Raw genomic sequence first — 19,038 nt, forward strand, 5'->3', positions numbered from 1 at the left:
GTCAGCATCGATTTAGCGATTGACATAAATAAGATTTAGGGTATTTGTCATGTGAGGGAGAAGAAGAGGATCAGGCAGAAAGGTTATATGAGGCAAGTAATGAGAGTCGGCAACTAAAATAGTGTATTGCTAATGTGGGATTTCAATGCAGATTTTGCAGATACATTGCTGAGACCCATAGGATAAGGCCCATACGAGGGACATGACAAGAAGAATAAACGGAGTTGGATTAATGAAGAAAAGCCATTGAGTTGTTCATCTGTAATTTCAGTAGGCACATTTACAATAACGTAATTGCAAAAGTATACAGCAAACGTTATAACAAACTTAAGTTGAACTGTTGAAGCATGTAACAGCAAAATAAATACAAAAGAAACTCCTCTGTGTTCTAAGTGTAGCTAAAGTGCACAAATACAAGGAGAGAAAAGTCCGGCTCTATGGCTAAATGGTTAGCATGCTGGCCTTTGGTCACAGGGGTCCCGGATTCGATTCCCGACAGGGTTGGGAATTTTAACCATAATTGGTTATTTCCCTTGGCACGGGGACTGAGTGTATGTGCAGTCTTCATCATTTCATCCTCATAATATCGTGCAGGTCACCTATGGGAGTCAAAAGACCTGCGCCAGGCTTCTCCGGAGGCCACATGCTATTCTTCTTCTTCTTTCCGATGAGGCCTGCTAAGGACCACGTGCCAATTTCAATTCAGTTCTTCATACTTTGTTGTTTTCTCTTCTGCTCCTTCCAATATTCTTTCATCCTTTCATTATGCTGTTTCCTTCTGTCCTCGGATCACTTCGCACCAGGATTCTTGTTCAGTCTTCTTTGGAGTCTTTCCATACTTACTACCCTTTTTCTAAAAATGTCTCTGTCCATAGAGTCTTCTTCTCTTATATTATTTCTTTCTAAATCTTTCTTTACTTCTTGAATCCAACTAGTTGTTGCCTTTTTGTCCCAAAGGTACTTGAAAATCGTTTTTGTTAATCTGGAATTCTGTAAATATGTCCAAAAAATTACAATCTCCTTTTTCTTACGGTATCGGTTGTTTTCTATGTTCCTGTATATTTCATCATTAGATCTTAATTTCCATACTTCAGTTGTTTTCACATGGCCTAAGATTTTTCTCATGGTTCTCCTTTCTAGTAGCTCAAGTTTATCTAATCTATAGTTTAGTACCAGGCATTCACTTCCATATAAGCATTTTGGTTTCACCACTGTAGTGTATTATTATTATTATTATTATTATTATTATTATTATTATTATTATTATTATTATTATTATTATTATTAGGAAATAAAATAAAATAAATAATCCCATGGAACATTCACCAACAGGACCGTACTGCCCCAACAGTATTCCCAAACAGATATTAACATTCTACCAAACATACGTAGGTGGTTTGAAAAGTTCTCGCAATGTACTAGAATTAAGTTTCTTACCTCGGTGGAACTACTTTTATTTTTCAACGTAGTCTCCCTGTAGACTAATGCATTTGGTCCAGCGATGTTCCAATGCCTTGATCCCATCTCGAAAATGAGATTCCTCCAGGCCTGCAAAATACCTCTCCAATTCGGCTGTCAGTTCTTCCCTTGTAGAAAATCTCCGTCCACCGAGGAAAATTTTCAGCTTGGGGAATAGATGAAAGTCTGATGGTGCCAAATCAGGTGAATAAGGTGGATGTGGCAACAATTCGTACCCCAGTTCATGAAGTTTTGCCATGGCAATAACACTTGTGCATGGCAGAGCGTTGTCCCGATGAAAGATGACCTTTTTCCTTGCCAAACCAGGCCTTGTTTCGCGTATCTTTTCCTGTAATTGGTCTAGGAGGTTTGCATAGTATTGCCCCGTAATTGTTTGGCCAGTAGGAAGATAATCTGTCAGCAGAATGCCTTTTGCATCCCAGAAAACTGAGGCCATGACCTTTCCGGCCGAACGCACTGCCTTTGCTTTCTTTGGTGGTGGTGAAACAGCATGTTTCCACTGCTTTGACTGCTGTTTTGTCTCTAGGGTATAGTAGTGGACCCAAGTTTCATCTGTAGTCACAAACCGGCACAAAAAATCTTGTTGGTTGCATTGAAAACGGGCCAGACTTTGTTCGGGCATTTCCAATCTGGTGCGGCACCCATCTTGCGGATAATTTTTTCATACCCAATTCTTCGGTTAAAATATAATATACCCATTCAGAAGACATCCCTACAGCTTCAGCAATCTCCTGCACTTTCAGTCGACGATCCTCCATGACCATTTTATGCACTTTTGCGATAAATTCTGGGGTCATAACACTTCTTGGCCGTCCACTACGCAGATCGTCATCCAAGCTCTCCCGACCAAATTTAAACTCGCTGGTCCACTTGGCAACAGTTGAAGATGAAGGAGCAGAGTCCCCCAGTGTGTTCTGAAAATCGGCATGAATTTCCTTTGCTTTCATACCTTTCTTTACAAAGTATTTAATCACTGCTTGAATCTCAGTTTTTTCCATTGTCACAAATCACTACGCGGGAACAACAACAACAGTCGTCACTACCACACTCCTGCAGCTAGAGCACTGACGCGTCACGTGTTCACTCACAAAGGATGTGTGATTATTGCGCGGGAACCTCGTTGCTCTAGCACTGACATCTAGCGGTGATTCCGAGAACTTTTCAAACCGTCCTCGTACTTTCAAATAAAGCCATATTGGCAGTGAGGGCATACAGGGCTACGAGCCATACACATGGTACATAGAAAGCACATTAACACATACCTCATTCATATGACCAATCACTGCCACTAACACCAAGCTTTCATACAAAATACACTCAGAAAATACTTACACTCCAATGCTTGCAGCCCAACTGTCACAGGTTTGGAAGGAACTCCTAACTAAACAAGTCAGCTGTCAGAATAATAATGATGGCACACTTCTGGATGCAGCCAGTCACCAAGCCTACATTTGAGAAGGGAAGGGAAAGGAATGGGAGGGTGAACAACCAATAAGGAAACAGTTACATGGTACAACTATTCATACTACAAAAGACTTTCTTGAATCTTAATTGAGGTGCATTTCAAGTGTCTGTAGAATGTCTTCAAGATATCAATAATATTTCAATTGATATGATTTTCGAAAATATCACTGTCATGGAAAGTGCACTTGTGACAATGCAAAGGTATGAAAACATTCTGAATAAGATGAGGAAGATGAAAGTCAACAGGAAAAGAAAATGCATACTGGATTTGTGTGCTAGTATGGGATTAGCCATTGCATATTTGTTCATTAATTAGAAGATTATTCGTACATATACATTGAAGGGAAGGTTAGGATTTGGTGGTGGTGTTGATGATTATTGTTTTTAAGCTGGGCAACCATCTGTTAACACACTCAAAAAGGAAAGAAGAATGTGGTTATCTGAAAAAAGAGAGGGGGGGGGGGGGGGAGGGCATGACCTCGCAAACTTAATATTGTTGGGGTCTGAAGACAACAGGACTTGACCAAGGCAGGTGACCAAGGTAAAAGCGAGGAGGCTGGCTCAAGTAAGTGAAAGCAACTCCAGACTCTACTAAGTACCTGTGGTCACCCACTCACACTCCCCACATGAAAGCCTCTGGAGGTTTCCCTTTCAGTCGCCTCTGAATATTGGGTTTGCAGTTTGTGTGGCCATTTTCATTCCAACTGCTTCAGTTACAACAAAATTAAATTCTTTTCAAGGTCCACCTATTCAATACAATGACGTTTTATTGTGATTTAATCACATGTCAAATAGTCAAATGGTACCAGTTTCGGCATCTATGTGCCATCATCAGTCTTGGGTACAAATTAAAACAAGATATACATTCCTAAAACATCTAAAACACATTTTAACACATTATAAAATAACATACAATTAATGTGGTGATACATGAAATACGATAAAATTATGATACAATTGGTATGATATAAAATTCTTAAAATTCCAGCTGTTCGTTACATAATTCAGTCTGTGTGCATCCGGGTGAATTTTTACAGTTGTATGCTGTCTATGTGAATGACATTTGTTCCTTTAGATATTAGGTGGTTCCAGGGAAGTTTACTTTGATCATGTGAGATCGCGATGTATTTAGAGATGACTTCCCACTTCAATTTGAACCTTGAGCAGCATGTGAACGTGTTGTTACACAGACGGAGCCGGACGATGATGATGGCACATAGATGCCGAAACTGGTACCACTTGACTATTTGACATGTGATTAAATCACAATAAAACGTCATTGTATTGAATAGGTGGACCTTGAAAAGAATTTAATTTTGTTGTAATCCCACTTCAATACGGAACCAATGAAATTCATAACTATAAAAATAAAAAAAATAAAAAAACTGCTTCAGTTAGCTGTTATTTTCTAACCCTTACGACAGGTAGGGAATACCATGGACTATTTTACCACCTTCACCTTTAAGAGGACAGGGGAGAGTTTGCACATAAAAAATAATAATGTAGAGACAGAATGTTAATTCTATTTTTTAGAGCTTGTATACAGAATGTACCTGAATGTCTTTTCAGATCCCAGATGTGGTCGCAAGATCAAGTGTAACAGTGGAGTAGGCTGTTACCCTCCTTCTCAGCGATGTAATGATCAGAGCAATTGTGAGGATGATTCAGATGAAGCCGATTGCCCGAGAGATCTATGCATCCTTATGCAAGGTATGTTCCAGTGTGATAATGGACGTTGCATTCACGAGAGAGAATGGTGCAATGGTATTGACAACTGCTTGGATAACAGTGATGAGCAAAACTGCATTAAGGTAAGGATATATTCATTTTCCTTTTTTCTTTCTAGTATTAGTATTAAGCATTAGAAATTACCGTATTTACGCGAATAATCCCCGCATATTTTTTAAAAAAAATTTGAGGCATGAAATTGGGGTGTGGGTTTTATTTGCGTCAAGGTTGCCAACACGCTCCTGGCTCACTTAGTTTTCGATGCTGAGTGTACAGTTATGCTTTGTGCAACCGTAGATGGAAGAAAACTGTCCCCATATGTCATATTTAAACGGAAAAAAATTCACTTTTAATTCTAAACTGATTTTACATTTTTTAAAAATAGCACTGTATTTTACAGAGTAATTTAAATTCAAAATTTCTCCACATCACGATAGAACGCGTCTTCCGGAACGTGCAGGGGTAGCTTTCCACATTTTCACTCACTTTGGTGTGTCTGTAGTGTGTTTCATAGTTGAAAATAGAGTGAAATCGTAATTCTTTTGTATTCAGCGTTTTAAGGAACACCACAATATCACGAAGCAGGCAGTACGCGGAAAAGCAGAATCCACGAAAACTGGCGAGGGTTGGCATTTCTGAATTACAAGATGGCTGTTAATTCGAAATCACGTCATTGGAAGTCCGATTTCTGTATTACAAAGACTTCAAATTAACAAGGTTTTACTGTATTGCAAAACTAACATCAGATTTCGCTGGTGTGTCTATTTCAAGTGTTTACATTGCACGAAAAGAATTATCCACCACCGGTCGTGTTACTGTCCAGTAAAAAGAGACCACATGTGAGAAGTGTTTTAGGCCCGTATTCACTAACGTCGGTAACTTTTGCTGTTATCTTAGATTTCCAAAACTCGGATATGTCATTATCTCAGATATTCACCACAGAATTTATTATCTCAGTTTACCAAAACTAAGTTTTCGTTTCAGTCTGAGTTTAAACCACAAATTTTTCATACTGACGTACGGAAAACAAATGGCTACGTGCTGCCGCCACTATCGAATTGTAAACAAGTTTTTGATTCCATTCGGGGTTTGCAAATAATTTGCATCAATTATGTCCGCTATTGAGCAGAAACAAAGAAAGAAGCCTAATATGACTTTCCAAGAGAGTGAATTGTTATTGAACTTGGTGACAGAAAGCATTAACAAAGGGAATTAAAAAACCAATTATAGCCTACACATTATATGTCACTCAAAAAATAAGGCAGTATTCCTTAATTCTTCATTAAAAGTCACCCAGTCGTGTACCGTACAAGATATTAGCTATAATCGAGAATTCATTTTAGGCCTAGCTATGCGTTGAGAATTCCAGGCTATGTTCAGAAGCTTTAGATAACCTAAAATGTGTCTGAAAATCAGAGTCATCGTAGTCTTGGAAATACGTCGCACGTTCTTTTATCCATCTAGGACTTTTATTAATTGCATAACCTTGATCATATTATTCGTCGCTGTGATTTTATCTTTCAATTAGATATTCCAGCCACCTACGAGCTGCCATCTTGGAAGGCTATTATCTTAGATTTCCCATTTTACTGGTGAATCAATCTCTGGTAAAATTTTAAACCGAGATAATACCCATTATCTGAGATAATGTTGTTGGTGAATACAAACTTAACTGTTACCTGGGTTTACGTAGTTTTAAACTGAGATAAAAGCGTTTACTCACGTTGGTGAATACGGGCCTAAGACGTGGAGTGTGACGAACTTGTAAGTAATTTAGGAGAGGATTCTAGTGATGCAAGAAACAACAAATCTTCCCATCTACACGGAATTGACCCTACTGCAAGTTCAGATTAATGAAATACCTGTCACGTAAGTAGGCCTACTTGCTCATTTTCATGGAAAATAAATTTCATAGCAGTGATATTTGCGTGAAGACCACGTGGACCTCGCGATGTGATACGAAATATTTGTTTATGCCTACGTTACTCTTTCAATGGTAGGAATTTTAGTTCATTTCTTTTTCTATTTTTTTTTTTTTTTCAAAATGAGCCTTCCTAAAATGAGGGTGCAGTCATTATTCGGGTAAATACGGTAATGTTTAATTTGATCCCGTGGTACTCTATCAAGTCAGCTAGTTATTAAAGGGCATGGGGCTCCTGAAGAATTTTGGGGTCCAGTACTCTTTGCCCTAAGGGACTGCTTAACCCTTTCCTGCAGATTGCGTAGTAAAGCGTACTGGAGTTACACATTGTCTTGTGGTGGTTGCGTGGTAGAGTGTATTCAACTTTCAGAGCGACTTCCTGTGTCATCTGTCTGCTAAACATATAACTTCTTGGAACCAGTGAATTCCCTACACTTCCTAGATACAACTGGCATGCAAGGAATGCTAAAAAAAGGGTTTCTTATACAATTTCTTAGATAGAACAGACAACTGACAATGTAAACACATTGCAGCAACATGAAGAGGATATTTGTTACAAATTAGATTAATATGTTGACAAATGCAATAGTTGTGAGTTTGAAGTTGTAGGTATGATGATAAAAATGGTGTGGGAAGCATTTGGGACAGAAGATGAACCTGAGGGGAAATCGAAATACAGTATATTGCTCAGGACAGGAAATGCTCATTCAGGTACCATCTCCTGGTAAAATATTAGGCCTACTTGGATAAAAAATAATAATCAGTTTTAATCCTCCAGTTAATTCTGTTTCGGACTATGGGTCTCTACGTAATTACATAATATTCCAACTAATATCACTTTATCTTCCAATCCCATTCAGTTAAAGATGGTTTATAATTTGTATGTCCGAGAGGCAGTATGATTTGCTATCTCAATATCTTCATTTGACGGATCCTGAAAATGAAATGAATTGGGGGATTCAGGGTGAAGTACTGCATTCTCTGCATTACCAAGAAAATAAGAGCTCCATCAGGTTGAGCAATTCAAGACTGACTTTATGAATAAGTAATTTAATATTAACTTGCACCATGTTGGATGCTTCCTGATGTATCATTCTGAACTAGGGGGTTCCTGCATGTAATTAGGTGATCTCATTATATCATTTTAGAATAAGTATAGTGTACTTTCCCTTGTTGCAAAATTTGAAACCGATATCTTAAGTGGTTTGTACAGAATAAATTATTTAGTGAAGGTACTCCACAACTATACCTGACAAGCAAATTATATTACTCTAGGTTTCGTCAGACAGTGAGTCAAAGATAGTCCGTGGGAAAGGGTTAACTGAGGTGGTTAAGTCATGCTTGATTCACTTGAAAGAATATGGGTTTGAATTTTCACCATTGAATGATAAGAATTTCATTTGGTCCGTATTGAACTGAGATTACAATTAAATTAATAATATATTGCGGTTCCACCTATTCAATACAAGAAAACTTATTAATGCAAGGTTATATTATAAGTTAATCACAATTGGGACCGATTTCAACCTTTAGTGATATTGAACTTTCGTCATGTGAAAATGTTTGTTTTCTACGTCTTTTATTTGCTAGTGAGTTGTTTACCTTGCACCTTTTGAACGATAGGCTGAAGATGATGCTGATTAAACGTCGAAACCAGCCCAATTATGATTAACTTATAATGTAACCTTGCATTAATAAGTTTTCTTGTATTGAATAGGTGGAACCACAATATATTATTACATTCATTGTGATTTTTCACCAGGAAGTCAAAAAATTTTGAACAGAGCTTTCCACTTCTGGAGAGGCACATTGCCGTGAGGTTCGCTTAACCTACTCAGGGAATGGGCACCAGGTTAATTCCTGGGAGCGAAGATAGCCAAGCATAGATCTAACTGTTCTGTTGCACTATGTGCCAAGGTTGCATTCCACTCCTCGTAAGAACTTCATGGCTTATTTGGAGGTGGCTTTTCTTTTACTCTTTCCTCTGGTTTTCAATTAGATCTTTGTTCATCATTTACTTCTGTATTCCTCATTTCTTACTTACAAAATTCTGGTCCTCTTTGATAACATGAGTATTTTCATCAACATCAGTCACTTTATGAACTGCCTATGATTTGTGGAAAACTTTAGTGCTGATTGTTGAGTAATTGTCTCCTGATTGCCAGACTTAGTATATCAGATGTTAAGAGGACTGGTCTTTTGATCTCAAGTTGGTGAGTTCAAACCCGTTCAAATACACGAGCCTTGTGTTGGTAGATTTACTGAGACGTAAATTAATTCCTGAGGGTCGGAATCCTGTCTTCCTTAACATCCCTAAAAAACAGAAAAGTACTTTGTCTTCCTTAACATCCCTAAAAAACAGAAAAGTACTTAGTGGGATGCAAAACCAGTAATGTATTTCTGACCGCAATGTTCATAACTCTCAATTTTCTTTCTGACTATAAACAGAAATACAGTGTCTTAATGTCTCATGTCTGGTTATATAACACAGATCTACAAAATAAAATCAGTTTCAGGTGAATGTACATTTTTCTAGAGGAGTTTCTTTTTACCCGGATTGTAGAAATCACTTCATAGTCCTCGTATCATAAATGTAGTTAAAAAGATATTCATAATTTTAGACAGTCATGAGAATACACGACCCCAAAAAATCCTTAACCATACCTATGTACATAGAGTAGAAGTCCGTTATAGTGAGAATTCATAACGGGCGAAAAATTTACTCTCTATAACGGATTGTCGTTATATCCGAATTTTTGTAAAAATCGGGAAAACCCCCATGCACATTAAATTCAGTATGAAATGGCAATCAGTTTGTTCAAAATTTGAGTTTCCGCGGATAATATCCACACTGCGGCTTACTTGTTTATTGTTTTCCGGAATCCGATACTATGTGAAAGTGTGTGTTTAATTTCATTCTGAAAAAATATATATTACCGTATTTCTACGAATACATTTCCTTCAGAAAAATTTAATCAGACTTAAAAGTGTTTTGTAAAATCACATGAATGTCTTTCTTATACAGTATGAATTTTTAGACTGTAGACGCCGAACACTGGCTTTAGTTATACCATATTTTTTGTGGCTGTACAATTATGCTTTATTTCAGCGGGTTTAATAACCATTAACTTAAAACTGGCATCATCATATCGAAGGGAACTCGTTGAAAATTTGCCGGCAGTACACATTCCACGTGTCTCTACAATACGACAATCCATCAGGAAAATATTCTTGCTTACTATAAAACTGTTACTTTCACTTAGCGTGCCGCTACACGCACGTCTTGCTTGCCAGATTCGGCCAACTTCAGCGGCTAGCGATGTATCGGTCTTAATCGCGGACTTTGAAAGTCAACGAACGAGTTTATTGCGCCGCGGTATGGCAATCCCGCCCATGCAATTTTGTGCACATACCTCACAATTTCATCTTCGACTTCTTTAAAGCCTCCTTGTTGCAGGCCACTGAATGCATTTTTTGTGCAGTACGCATTTTTAAGCTAACTTTGCCTTCACAGTAACGCCGAATATTACCTTTAGTTAGGCCTATGCCGTATTTTCTTGCGGCTGCACAATTATTATACATTTCCGAGTGTTTAATACCCATTAACTTAAAATTGGCATCATAACATCGACGAGAACCCGTTGAAAATTTGCCGGCAATACCTGTTCCACGTATCTTTACAATACGACGATCCATCACAAAAATATTCCTGCTGTCTATAAAACTTAATTTTTCTAAGCGTCAGAGGTACCGCAGACACGTTATAACTCTGCTACTGAGTAGCCGTGGCCTTTCTAAGAATTCCAAGGCTCGCATGTTTTGATGCCATTCTGCAGATTTGAGAAACATTTTTGTAGAGGATAATAGAATGTCCTTCTCTCTTCACTATTTCCCGAGATCCAGTGACGTTACACATACGCACTATACGACCAGTCGCCGCGACTAGCGATGTAGTCCTGTGATAAAGAGGCGGTTGTTTATTGTCAACGAGTTTTGTGTGTGCGGGCGCGGAGGTGAAAAAAACAGTGTGGTTTCTGCGGTAGTTGCCAGTGGTGTTCATTACTATCAGGCCGCGAATGCAAAATGACCCTTGATTTTTCACATGGGATTCTGAGGGGAAAAAAAACGTTTTCTTGGATTCGGAGAAGTACGGTATCACTCCAGAGGCTTCTGTGGCAAACATTTCAGTTTTCTTCTTCAAACGGCATCACCTAACCTAACTGTATATGTGTCATAAAAACCTATTTGAAACGCATGTAGAGAAATGATAACCTGATCGCTAAAAACTGACATGGGAATAGCTTTCCGAAATTTAACTAGACGCGAAAAATATATAAACCATCCTCTGAAATCAGTGATGTACCCTGCCATATCTTGAGGTGTATCATTTTCTTACTTAATTTCAGTATACGGTATACCATTAAGAGATCGTTTACTTCAGCCTTAATTTTTAATGAGTAACAACTGCTACCGGCCACGTTATTTACGCATTTATTCCAAAACGTCTCATCCTCTTTCATTTCGAATTTTCTTTTGAGAACAGCAGTCAACAGGTATTACCAATCGACTCCAATATCGCCTTCGAATGTTGACGAGAGAGTTCGCAAATGCACATAGCGCGAAAACTATACCGTACCGAAGATGATCGATCACATTTTGTGGCAAACGTTTCAGTTTTGTTATTCAAATAGAGTCTCATATCCTAACTTCTCTGTACTATATGTATGATGAAAACGTACTTCAAGCGGAAGTAGAGAAATGATAACCTTCTCGCTATAAATTTACATGATAAATAGCCTTTCCGTGATTTAACGGACGCGAGAAAATATAAACTAACCTCGTAATCGTTGATGCACTCTGCCATATCTTAAGGTGTAGGCCTATCTCATTCTTAATTGCGGTATTTAGCATTAAAATTAAGCGATCGTTTATCCAGCGTTTATCTTTAACGAGTTAACAACGGTTATCGGACACGTAATTTACGCATTTATTACGAAAACATGTTCTCCTCTTACATTTTCCTCACGGAAGAGCAGTCGACGGGTATTACTAACCGACTCCGACATTGCCTTTGAATGTCGATGAGAGAGCTCGCTGGTGGGCATAGCGAGAAAACGATACGGTACCAAAAATGATCGATCGCATGCAGTATAATAACTGGGTGCATAAATATCGGCAACGGAAAAAATCGAGCGCGCATAATCGCTCGTAATAACGGATGCGTCAGTGATAGGGTTCTCGCTGTAACCGAAGGATAATACACAGTTAAATATAGGAATTTTGAAGGGACCTACAAAAGTTATCGTTATAACGGGGTTCTCATTATATGCCGTACTCGCTATAGTGGACTTCTACTGTATTCATAATAAAACAACATTTAACATACCCTGTTGTGACTTTTGACTCATACTTGCTATCCAAAAACGCACAATAAGTTCATTGCCTACGGGTATAGGCTAGTAGTGCTTAGCATGTCATCGTCTTTTTTGTATTTCTGCTGGTTCATCACAGCAATGCATCTAGTTGTCCATCATCATAGACACACCCTAGTAGCATTTTGCCATCACCAGAATTTCTTGATGAAATCTTAACCTCCATGTTGTTACTGATGTCACCAAGCTTTTTCAGGAGAGAATCAAAATGAGAGTGCAAGAAATGGGTGACATGCAGCAATCCATTTTTCTGCATGCATTTAGCAATTTCTGAATTTCTTCCTTGTAGTCTGGAGAATTTTAAAATTCTCCATCCACTGACAACTCTCTTATCTATGGCCCCACTAACACCTCTTCTTTTAGTTCGCAGATGAAATATTTGTGAACTTTGTAATATGGGAACTCTTTTTGAATTTCTTTGCCTAGAGCAGGGGTTCTCAAACTTTTTTCGTTCATGGCACACTCTTTCGCTATGCTAAGTATAGCGGCACACCCCAATGTATAAGTAACTATGCCTGCTTTAGAGGAATTTCAAACGCTACAGAGCAGTCCTGAAAGAATGAAAACCCCCGTGGAGGGTACACGAATTACTGGAACATTAGCACAGCCGACTTGATGTAACGTTAGTCGAGAAATTTTGATCACTCCCGAACCCTAGTGGAACATATATAAACCATTCATTTGTCACCTGCAGTCAGTTCAGTACTACAGTTGAATTCGGAGAGATGTTTACATGTAGTGCAATTGGTTGTTGAATAAGTCGCAATTAAGTGTTATTATAAAACTGAACTAAATACACGGATATTGTGTAGTAATATGGAGAAGTTTATAATTAAACGCCAACAATTAAACAGCAGTGAAGAATTTCTTCTTCTTCTTCTTCTTCTTCTTCTTCTTCTTCTTCTTCTTCTTCTTCTTCTTCTTCTTCTTCTTTTCCTACCTCGTTTCCCATACCTGTGGGGTTGTGGGTGCATCAAACATGTGGTTTTGGCCCTGTTTTCCGACCGGATGCCCTTCCTGACGTCAACCCTATACAGAGGGGTGTATTCACTATTGCGTGTTTCTGTGGTGGTTGGTAGGGTAGTGTGTTGTGTGAATATGAAGAGGAGTGTGTTGGGACGGACACAAACACCCAGTCCCCGAGCCAGAAGTATTAATCGGAAGCAATTAAAATCCCCTATCCGGCCAGGAATCAAACCCGGGACCCTCTGAACCGAAGGACAGTACGCTGATCATTCAGCCAACAAGTCGGGTAAACAGCAGTGAAGAACATCAGAGTGAAAATAGAACAAGTGGATCACCCGGATCAAGTGTCAGTGAGAAGCTACTTCCGCATCGCCAGGTGCTGTGCGCAGGTATCAGGATTCTTATTTATACTTCCAATTTACATGTACTGAATCTGGAAATCGTAAACTTCCTGAGTGTGTTGTATGTGGCAAAAAATTAAGCAATGAATATATGGTTCAAGCAAACTAAAGAGAGACTTGAAAACAAAACATAGTCACTTGGAAAATAAATATAAAGCTTATTTAAATCGTTTGCTCTCTTCTGAAATTAAAGAAGGCAAGGGCAATGAATAAAATAAATACAGCTTCATAAAAAGCGCCAGTAGCTAGCTATAAAGTAGCAGAAATAATTGTCAGGAATATGCAGTCGCATACAGCAGCAGAAACTTTGATTTTACCTGCTTGTAAAGTAATAGTTACTCCATGTTAGGAGAGGCTGCTGAGAGAGAGAGAGATATCAAAAGTACCTTTATCAAACTATACAATTGCTTGCCACATAGAATACATGTCAGCTGATATTAAAAAAGTAGTGGAAAAATTACATGATGGTAAAAAATGTGCACTTTAACTGGGTGAATTAACAGATGTAAGTAAAAATGTCCATTATTGAGTTACATAAGTTTTTTTAAACGAAGAATCACTTACTGAACAGTTCCTATCCTGCAAAAAATTGCGCCTGACGTCAACAGGATCAAACACACATAATTCTATGACAGCGACATTGGAAGAAAATGGACTGAGTTGGAACAATTGTATTTCAGTGCGCACTGATGGAGCCCCAGCAATGACTGGTCGAATGAGAGGTTTTACTTCAAGGTTGAAGCAAGATTTTCCACACATTGTTATTTTACATCAGGAAGCTTTAGTGGCAAAAACCATTCCTTCAGATCTAAGGAACGTAATGAGCTCGGTTGTTGAAATGTTTAATTAAAAGTAGAGCTCTAAAAACTAGACTTCTCAAAGTAATGTGTCAGGAAGCAGGAGCTGATCATGAAACTCTGATCCTTCACATCTAAATTTGCTGGTTGTCCAAAGGAAGTGTGCTTTCCAGATTTTATGAATTTAGAAATGAGTTATTAAAAATATTTTTCACAGAATAACCAGAGTGTGCTGACCTCATTAGCGACAAAACTTGGTGTTCCAAAGTCACATACCTAGCTGATAATTTTGGACATTTGAATAATCTCAACGCCAGTATGTAGCGAAAGAAAGAGAATATTCTTACATCAACTACAAACTGAATGGATGCTTAAGAAAAATTCAGCTGTGGAAGTTAAAATTTGAAAAACTGACATTGAAATGCTTCCTCTCACAGCTGATACCGACATCTGTTCCAGTCTGATTTTAGAACATCTTTCTGGTTTGGAGAATAAACTGCAAGAATATTTTCCTTCCGTCAACGTGAACGAATGCGACTGGGTTCGCAATCCCTTTGCCATTACTGCTGAGGACACAAAACAAGTACCATTAGAAGAGACAGAAGAATTGGCTGAACTTCAAGCCGATCGAACTTTGAAGCTGAAATTTAGAAAAGAAACACTATTTCTGTGAAAACAGAGTTCTCAGTGTTATCAGAGCATGCCATACCTTTATTAATACCATTTTCAAGAACATATCTGTTTGAACAGGGATTTTCGGCACTGACCTGCATTAAAAATAAGAAACGTGAGCGACTTCTTTCTGTAGACAGGTGTGTGTCTGCGATTCCTCCCCGCATCAAACAGTTGTGCAAAAATAAACAAGCCCACATTTCCCACTAAATTGTAACAATAGTGTAATATTATTGACAGAGCATCTGATTTTTTGAGTTCTTATTGCATGTGGGTTTACGCCGTTCTGTAATATTAGTAAATAGTATTACTAAAATATTGAATACACAAGCTTATTTTTTTCACGGCACAGCCCAACAATTTCACGGCACACCCTTTGAGAACCCCTGACCTAGAGTCTTATTGAAAAATCAGAACGGTTTTTGTAGTAACAGATCCACTACAGACTATCAATGATAAGTTGTGGGAACACAAGGAGTCGGTTCATTATCTCTTTATAGATTTCTTCAAGGCATATGATTCAATCCATAGAGAAGGGCTGTGGAACATCATAATGGAGGTTGGCTTTCCCATAAAATTAATTAACGTGCAACTATGTATGGATGGTAATGTTAGCTGTGTTTTGGTCAAGGGTAGAAAATCAAGTTCCTTCCAGAATAAAACTATTGTATTCAACATTGCACTGGAGAAGATTATCAGGAAATTAGCTCTTGTACCTGCTGGCATCATATTGGGGAAACAACATAAAGTCCTTGCATATGCGGATGATATTGTTCTTATTGGCCGCAATTAATTAGAAATTAGACAGTTATTTGTGGAACTAGAGGAAATGGCAGCAAAAATTGGCTTATGGGTGAATGATAAGAAGACACATTACATGGTTGTACAGAGACCGAATCATGAGAAGGTTGACAGATTACCTTTGAAGATTGGGAAATATATATTTAAAAGAGTAGAGGAGTTTAAATTCCTTGGTGTATTAATCTATGATGAAAACCAAAGGCAATAGGAACACCAAGCTAGAATTAAGAATGCAAATAAGATATTTTACTCTACGAGTCCTGCCGGGCTGAGTGGCTCAGACATTTGAGACGCTGGCCTTCTGACCCCAACTTGGCTGGTTTGATCCTGGCTCAGTCCTCTGGTATTGGAAGGTGCTCAAATACGTCAGCCTTGTGTCGGTACGTTTACTGGCACGTAAAAGAACTCCTGTGGGACTAAATTCTGGCACGTCTCCAAAAACCATAAAAGTAGTTTGTGGGACGTAAAGCAAGTAATCTTATTATCTATGAGCCCTATATTAGGCTCCAAGTTTTTAACAAGGAATGCAAAAATGATTATCTACAATATAATCATTCGACCAGTACTTCTGTATGGTTCAGAGACATGGAGTATAACCAAGAAAGAGCAGCAGCAGTTGCAAGTCTTTGAGAATAAAGTTTATAGAAAAATATTTGGCCCATGGTTCGATCTTGTCTCCAAAGCTGGCAGAAAAGATCTAATTATGAGATTTGCGCCCTCTCTCAACAAGACAATATAATGGGTGTGATAGAATGCAATAGACTGCACTGGGCTGGACATGTACTGAGATGCAGGTGCAGAGCACCGCTAGATCTGTACAAGGGATCTCTCAATGGGAAAAGACCTTCAGGAAGACTCCGAAGTACCTGGAAGAAGGAGATCAACAAGGTATGCTGGCCCTCCAAATTGATAAATGGGAAGAGCGGGCTCAAGATCGAAAAGGATGGAAGAGGATTGTGAGATCGGCATGGGAACTTCAAGTTCCTCAGAAGCCTACGGAGTGAGTGAGAGTTTTAGTGAAAGCCTTTGCCAAACCAAGCTGTATGTGGAGGGATGGGAGCAGCGCCTTTGATGAGTTAACAAATGAGGTGTGTTGGACATTCTCTTCTCCTGACTTACAAGTGCCTCTTGGTTTCCAGTATCGCATATCTCCGAGTAATTACAGCGACAGTTGTTACACGACCAGGGTCCGATCAACACGAGCAATAAATACAACAACCACACTTACCGTATCTGTCTCCAACATAAGTCGATTCTTAAAATGTGGAAACGATGTAGGCCAGAGGTGGCGAACCATCTAAGTCTAAAACTAATATACTGATCAAATAACAAGTCCAAGTTTTAGAGAACCAGACTTAAATTAAATGAAAGAAATTAAAATGTTTGAAAAGCATTAAGTCCCACAAGAAGCAAAGAAAATAAATCAAATTAAAATACATGTAGGACAAGAAAATCCTCGTTAAGATATAAGAACAAATTATTTCTCACACGGTTACCCCATTAACTATCAATCAATTGCAGTGAAATTCTAATCCATAACTTCACTTGGTATACAACCAATTAATCAGGGAAATTGTTTACACTAATAATTCAATGATTTCCAGAAAGGTTGACTGCAGTCACTGAGCGAAAACAGTTTCTTTATGAACAATCTTTAGTTATCGGAAATGAAGGTAGCCACGATGTATCACTTAAATGAGTTCCAGCAAAGAAGGAACATCAGAATAGTAAAAATCAGAATAAGCATTTAAGTTACAGAACAAGTTAATACTCGCAAGAAAAGACTCATTAAATATCCAAATTATAACAGAGAAAACCCCGACATTAGTTCAACACAAAGCAAGTCATCACATTACCAAGTTAACCCACATACAGCACTTAAAAAAACGATCGTCAAGAATTAATTCAACAGAACGAACGCACATCAAATGTCAAAACAAGGTTACACACCCACTAACAGTTTAGAAGTGAAACCATAGCAACAAAGTCACATGACCAGAAAGGAAAATGACTGTCATAAACAACTCAGTCAAAAGAAACGGTTTTCAACTCCCTGCACTTACAATTCAATTCAGTAGTATTTCAGTAGATCAAATCATAATTAAGAAACTGGTAAATTAATCCACCATTTACATGATATTGGAAACCCTTTCACAAATACAAAGTACATGAGTCACACTCGTCCTAATGGTTTCGTACACTCTTTGTACTTTAATACGTCATTTAGAACGTGAATAATTTTTAAAAGGTTAGTAGACCAAAATATATGAGCAGTAATTACATCAAAAAACCCCAAAACTTACAAATCAAGGTGACCAAGGAGATAATTACATTACAGTTTTAAAATCACTTTCTTAAGATCGGAGGGAAAAAAAATATATACAGCGTGTTTCAAAAGAATCTACATATTACAAAGTATTATTTTGTCCAAACTATCGATCGCTGCGCCTCTGCTATTGGAGAAACAAATGCATAGTCTAGTTTATATTAATAGCTGCTAGATGTAAGTTGTCTTCTGTTTTGCTTGGTAACCGTCATATGTTTAAAATGGCTACTCCACAGCAGCAGAAATCATTTTGTGTTCTCTAGCTTGCGAAGTGCAATTCTGTTATTACAGTGCAAAGATGTTTCAGTTTGAGGTACCAAATTGATCCTCCGAATGGATGGAACATTCGCAGACGGTATCGGCAGTTTGTAGATACAGGATGTGTATATAAGGAAAGAGTCCTGGCCACCCTCGTGTTCCTGAAGAAAATGTTGCACGAATTGAAACTGCTTTCCAACATAGTTCTTCAAAATCAACTCGCCGTGCCAGTCGGGAGTTACAACTGCCTACAACAATAATTTGGCGTGTTTTGAGACATTGGTTGGTTATGAAGCAGTACAAGTTACAGCTGTTACAAGCTTTGCGTCCTGATGACAAACGCAAATGTGTGGCATTTTGTAACGAGATTCTTGATGCTATTGACAATGATAACACTTTCGCACAATGCATCGTGTTCAGTGATGAAGCGACTTTCCATGTTAATAGTCAGGTGAACAAACACATCGAATTTGGGGCCTACAGAGCCCATATGCAATCGTTGAACATGTTCAAATTTCGCGCAAAATCAATGTGTTTTGTGCGGTATCCCGATCATCTGTTTAGGGCCCATCCTTCTTTGATGGAAACACGGTTAACGGTCAGCAGTTTCTCGCTATGTTACAAAACTGCTTGTTTCCGGTAAGGAAATGCATTCTATCAGTGGGAGAAACCCAGTGTAGAGAAAAAAGTACCAATGAAGTGTAAAGAAGTGTATAAGATGTACTTCAGCCCAATACTGACATCTGCCAGGTTGAGGTGCTGGCCTTCTGACCCCAACTTAGTAGGTTCGATT

The 19,038-nt window shown here is 38.3% G+C and overlaps 1 protein-coding gene across 3 annotated transcripts in view; it reads left to right on the forward strand.

The window, feature by feature from the left end:
* Positions 1-19,038, forward strand: part of LOC136871713 (low-density lipoprotein receptor-related protein 12) — a 101,723-nt gene that overhangs the window by 67,444 nt on the left and 15,241 nt on the right. For all 3 annotated transcript variants that reach the window (XM_067145236.2, XM_067145235.2, XM_067145237.2), the window contains exon 7: positions 4,513-4,754. In XM_067145236.2, coding sequence (XP_067001337.2) covers positions 4,513-4,754 — 242 coding nt within the window. The remainder of the gene's footprint in view (positions 1-4,512; positions 4,755-19,038) is intronic.

This window comes from Anabrus simplex, chromosome 4 (genome assembly GCF_040414725.1).
Source record: "Anabrus simplex isolate iqAnaSimp1 chromosome 4, ASM4041472v1, whole genome shotgun sequence".
NCBI lineage: Eukaryota > Metazoa > Arthropoda > Insecta > Orthoptera > Tettigoniidae > Anabrus > Anabrus simplex.